General features: G+C 43.9%; 1 protein-coding gene across 1 annotated transcript; it reads left to right on the top strand.

Annotated features, from left to right (window-relative positions):
• The first annotated feature begins 347 nt into the window (after positions 1 to 347).
• On the top strand, positions 348 to 1,457 carry LOC124250246 (vomeronasal type-1 receptor 1-like). The gene has a single exon (XM_046682074.1). It carries the CDS (start codon positions 504 to 506, stop codon positions 1,455 to 1,457), a length of 954 nt encoding a protein of 317 aa, XP_046538030.1. The 5' UTR covers positions 348 to 503.
• The last annotated feature ends 4,543 nt before the right edge of the window (positions 1,458 to 6,000 follow it).

The following is a 6,000-nucleotide window of genomic DNA, read 5'->3' as shown; positions in this document are numbered from 1 at the left end:
CCTGGAGTAAATCTCTCAGTATTGGGGGGCTCCCTTATGACTGGGCCCCTGGAGTCTCTAACTCTCAGAGTTGTCCGCACTGAGCCTCCAGCAATTCACCAATTACAGTTCAGGTTTCCCAGCCCGGCACTGGTTCCCATGGCAGCTTCTGCTCTTCAGTTTCTCTGCTCCGCTGGTCCATGACTCTGTGTGTTCATTCATATGTCTCTCAAACTCAGAGGCAGAGTTTTGCTGTGTGTCCTACCCTCTCTTATGGGCCCAAGAAAAGTTGTTGGTTTTCCAGTCTGTCTAGCTTTTTACTTTCTGTGAGGTCGGTGTGGCTACTTCCAAGCTCCTTATACGCAGAACCAGAAACCAGAAGTCATCCTTCATGTTCAGATTCACTGGGAATAATGGTTTTTTTGAGAAAGGACACTTCCTGGGTGTAATGAGAATAACCAAATTTTCTCTTTCAGTCTCCAGGTTCCTCTGATATAAATAAAATCAAACTGCATCATCTCTACATGGACGGATGGGTTTCTATTAGCTTAAGTTGGGGTCTTACCTTCCTCACTCAGACTGGTGCTGGAATCCTTGCAAATTGTTCACTCCTTTGTCTTTATAATGTTACTTTGCTCAATGCACACGTCTTGAGACCCACAGAGCTGATTCTCAACCAGCTGATCTTAGCTAACAACTTAGTTCTTTTCTCTAAAGGGATCCCTCAGACAGCGGTGGCTTTTGGATTGAAATCTTTTCTCAGTGATGCTGGATGTAAATTTGTCTTCTATTTACACAGAGTGGCCAGAGGCGTTTCCCTCAGTACCACCTGCCTCCTCAGTGGCTTCCAGGCCATTAAGCTTTGCCCCAGTTTCTCTGGGTGGTTGGAGCACAGAGTGAGATCCACAGTGTTCATTGGCTTCTGCTGTTCCATCTGCTGGATCCTACATCTCTTGTTAAATATGGTGGTTACTATGAATGTAACTGGTCCAAAAAACAGCAAAAACACGAGTGTGGAAAACATTTACAGATACTGTTCATCACGCATTCCTGAGAGACTGGTATTCTGCGTATCTGCAGTCATTTACGCCTCCACTGATGGTGTGTGTTTGGGTCTCATGGTCTGGACCAGCGGCTCCATGGACCTTGTCCTGCCCAGGCACAAGCAGCGAGTCCAACACATTCACCGCAACAGACTTTCCCCCAGACCCGCCCATGAGGCCAGAGCCACACGCACCATCCTGACCCTGGTGAGCATGTTTGTCTCCTTGCACTCTCTAGCGGGTATTCTATCATTTTGGATGACCCAGCTTGAGAACCCACACCCCTGGCTGATGAACACCTCTGTCTTGGTGTCTTTCGGCTTCCCAACATTCAGCCCCTTTGTGTTCCTTTTCAGTGATACCAGCATCTCAGAGTTTTGCTTTGTCTGCTGGACAAAGAACACAAATGCTCCAAGCATGGTCTCTGGGCCATAAGTTCCCTCCAGAACATCCTACCATTTATTGGAGTGCTTTTCTCAACATTTGTGGGCTTATATACAAGGACTCAGATTCACTATTGAATAAAAATTCTAACAACTATGACCTCATAATTCTTAGTGGACTGCCAAAAGATGGACATGGTATAAATAATCACTCAAATGTATGGCAGTTCCTGAAAATATTGAACTGAGAATTACCATATGACCCAGCAATTCTACTATACCGAAAATAATGGAAAGCAGCGACTCAAACAGATATTTGTACCCCTGTGTTCACAGGAGCCTTATTCACAACAGCCAAATGTGAAACAACCCAATGTCCACGGATGGATGAATGGATAAACAAAATATGGAATATACGTACAGTCGGATATTATTAAGCATTAAAAATGAATTAAATTCTGACACATGCTACAACATGGGTGGACTTTGAAGCTATTATCCTAAGTAAAATAAGCTAGACAAGAAAAGACAAATATTGTATGATTCTGTTTGTATGAGGGATCTAGAGTAGTCAAACTCGTAGAGACACAAAGTAGAGGACTAGTTGCCAGGGGCTGAGGGGAGAGGGGAATGGGGATGTTTGTCTCCCGAGTTTGGAGGCTCAGTTTGGGGTGATGTAAAAGTTCTGGAGATGGATAGTGCTGAGCGTTGCACAACAACGTGAATGTACTTGATGCCTCGGAATTCTATACCTAAAATGGTTAAGATGGCCAACGTTATGGTCTGTCTATTTTACCTCCACAATAAATGTAAAAGTAATAATGATTACTACAAGATGACTTTCTGAAACGGTAGTGGTGTTCACTACTGAAATTTGAGAATTTCATGATAATGCCATGTCAAGAATTTTCAGTGATTTGGAGTTCTGAGGTAGATAACTGTTGGGGAAATGTAATTATAAACAAAATCTCTGATGACCCACAAAACTTGCCCCACACAAGTAGAAAACAGTTATCTTGTTGAATAAGCATGAAACCAGGATGTGATGCGCATCATGGGCAACCCACTAAAGAGACCGCAAGGTCAGTAAGAACTCTCAGCCTTGTGCATAGTCAGGCAGATACAACCCAGGATCACATGTTCTTAAGATTAACAATAACAAGACCTCAGGTAAGATGACTTGACAGCACCATTTGTCACACACAGTCCATCTTAAATTCACCTCGTAATTAGAGTGGACCTTGGTGTTTGCCAATTGCTTTTATCCTAAGGAAAAATAAACGTCTCATGTCTTTATGGCAGGATGGAATTTTGTAAGTTGGACCCAGGCTCCTGCTGAAGTTAGGCTCCTACTGTCCTATGGAGACTGGGAGACGTGACGTGCGATTTTCCGGTGATTACGTTTCAGAGATATCCAAGGTCTTCAAGGAAAAGTTTCCTGGGTTGTAAAATTGGTATGAGGCTTAATTAGCTTTAAAAAGTATTTGTATATATCTCCAAGGGGCAGAGGAAGAATTCACAGTTACAGGTTTTCTAAAGCAAATACTCTAAGAAATGTGTTGGGTGGGTGGAGTGGCTGTCCCTTTTTCCTCAGGGATATTTTTTTCTTTTTCAGATTTGTATTTACCCTTACAAAACTCACTGCTGATCTGAACTGTAAGCTGACACCCAAAAGATTTATTTGCATTTTCTAAGCATATCGGGTGAAGGTCCTTTCAAATGGAGAGAAAAATCCTAGGAATATCCTGATTGTGGAGGTTCATGAAGACTTCAAAGAACTGAAGGGAGTTTAAGAATAGTGTGTGTGTGTGTGTGTGTGTGTGTTTGTACGCGCCCGTTTGAAAGAAAACACAGGAAGCCATGATCATTTCTTCCACCACTTCATCACGGACTCACCAAACAACAGAAACTTTCCAGAGGAGGCAGGATGGGCCACTGATTGTTTCTTCACGAGGGTGATGTGATCAGCTTTCTTTTAAAAAATTCATTTGAAATCAATTTACTTTATTGCTCATTATATTAACCCACCATTAAACTTCTGATTCAAGTACTAAAGGTATATTTTGGAATTTTTTTATGAAATGAAAACAATTTTTAGAAAAATTTGACAGTCTTGGTACATAATGGCAACTTTCAAATAACTGAATTTTTTTTCTTCTTTATTATCCATATTTAAATAATTGTGTGTCTTTTATCATGATGAACTTATGAACATAATACTGGGTTGTTGAAAAGTCATCTTATCTGTCACTAAATGTACAATGTGTGGCTAAATGTGGTTCTGTGACGTCTGCTTTGTGCAAAATTGATTTGAAAATTAGTTTTGTTTTACTTTTAATATTTACTCATGTAAATTACGGGTTAAGGTGAGTAAATATGAAGCACATAATTGTCTAAATAGCATTTCAATGCAGTATATTTAGGTAACATGGACGTTGTGAACGATAAATCATGCTGACATAAGTTACATTTCTTATCTCTAATAAACTCAAGAGCAACATTATTTCCCATAGTGAGGGCTGTTTCTTTCAACATTAATCTATATTCCAATAGTAAATTGAGAATCTGCAAGTTTTCCTTGAAGATTTAATTTGATGGTCTAGTAGTTTTCACAGGCTACAAGATGTACTAACTGCCCCACGGCTTACCTAGATGGCCTCTGAATGGGATGCCATTACTTTGAAATGTTGAATCTTTTCATTGTTTTCACAGATACTGACTTTGAAATCGGGCCTAACTAGATCCTCAAAATTATCTGTTGTTCACTTATTGCATTTTTCAAAAGTGCACATATGTTGTGAGGATTTTTTTGTGCCTCTGACGGTGTCCCATGTCTGTTAGAATCCAAAACGTCGCTCGAATTTATCTAAGTGTAAACCAAGTTTCACTTTGAGAATGGGTTTTTGAAACTCTCACAGTCACTTTTCTTTTCTTCACGTGTGTTGAAGGTTCTGGCTTTGATAGAGTAACAGGGTCTGAGTCACACCCTGCATAGTGGAGAGCGGATTCTGTATGGGGCTGAGGGAGGAGGCAGGGAGCCCAGAAGGAGGCCGTTGCAATAGTCCAGCTGAGTGTTGATGGATCAGAGTGGTAGCCGTGCAGGAGGCAGAAATATTTGGATTCTGCGTCCACGTTCTTAGAAGGGCCAAGTGGATTCTTGGATGTGTTCGGTGAGGGAGACAAAGGCAGGAGTCAGGGATGACCCAAGGGTTTTTGATCCTAGCAGCTGAAGAGACGGAAGCTCCATCAACTGAGATGAGAAGTGTTCACTGGGAATATGGGGAGTTTTGTTTCGGCCTCTTGAAGAGCCTGAGATATTTTAGAGAACTGTGAGTGAAGTCATGAAGTGGGCAGCTAGACACACAGGTCTGGAAATCTTGGGAGGGGTTCAGGATGGAGACATCCACAAGTGGTAATTATTGTATGGGCCAGGTTGGAGCTGTGGATCACATTTAGGAGGGGAATTTATGTCACAGTGGTAATGCTATTAGGACGTCCAGAAGAAGCAGGTGGTGGTAAGGACTGCTTCCCTTGCTCGGGCACATGGTTGAGGGTTGGGGGCACAAACACAGATGAGGGAGATTAGTGGTCATGAAGAGGGTAGGTGGGTGGGGAGGATGGTCTGGCAGGTGACCAATGCTCCCACAGGATGAGTGGACATGAGATGGATGCAGAGTCGTAGGAGAAATTGAGACAGGATGACACTGAGTCTGGGTTGCTTATTCACTTCTGTATGGAATCAACAGAACTGTGTAGTGAGCTTTGTTGGGGTCTGAGGTGTTTCAGTCTTGCTGGTGGATAAGGTCAGGCACAAGGGTCATTATCTGTGAGAGTCACTACACCTGTCATGGGGACCAGTGGGGCTGGGATTTAAATGAAGTTTTGGTAGAGAGTGGCAGGTTGTGGCTGCTGTGGGGACAGCAAGTTAGCACAGAAGTGGCAGAGGGTCATGGGGTCTCAAACTCACATGTGGTACTGAGTGGCACATATTGAAGAAGGGATCAGGGCCAGGTGGAGAGGCCTCCAAAGCAGCGTTCAGGGCTTTCCCTGGCATTTGGATCCATAAGAGGTGGGGGGTTGTGCTGGATCGTGTGTGAATTTGTCAAGCACTCTCTGGATGCCATGTGCCAGGTCCATGAAGATGCCTATGGGGTGGGGTGGGGAGGTGGTGGTGGCTGTTGGAGGGTGACTCTGGTGTCTGGACATGTGAGAGAGATGGTCTACAGAATGATGTGCACATCGAGAGGAAGTGTGAGCTGATGGCCCCAGGGCCTTCCTGTTGGGGACTGAGGTGGAACTGAGAAGCCGGGTTGCCTTGTGTCTGGGAGTCATGATCTTGGTGCCCCAGGGTTATTGCTTGGCAGGAGGGGTTGGGGCCTGCAGTCCAGGCCCACTGCTTAGACAGCATCTATCTGCCCTCCTGCCTCTTGTTGCTGAGGGCTGAGCAGGGTGTTCATGGGAACACGAGGAGAGCGTGGGCATCAGTGGCACCAAGGACTGGCATCTCTTCTGAGATGCTGAGCTCTGGAGAGAGGTGAGTATGGACGTGGGTCCTCAGAGATGCTGATCCTCATCTCATCTGTCCCGATCATGTC

Source organism: Equus quagga, chromosome 13, assembly GCF_021613505.1.
Source record: "Equus quagga isolate Etosha38 chromosome 13, UCLA_HA_Equagga_1.0, whole genome shotgun sequence".
In the NCBI taxonomy this organism is placed as follows: domain Eukaryota; kingdom Metazoa; phylum Chordata; class Mammalia; order Perissodactyla; family Equidae; genus Equus; species Equus quagga.
This window is presented reverse-complemented; position numbering and strand designations above follow the sequence as displayed.

What these genes read in the sequence shown, in the direction of transcription:
- LOC124250246 (XM_046682074.1), top strand. Translation starts at nt 504, where the DNA reads ATGGACGGATGGGTTTCTATTAGCTTAAGTTGGGGTCTTACCTTCCTC.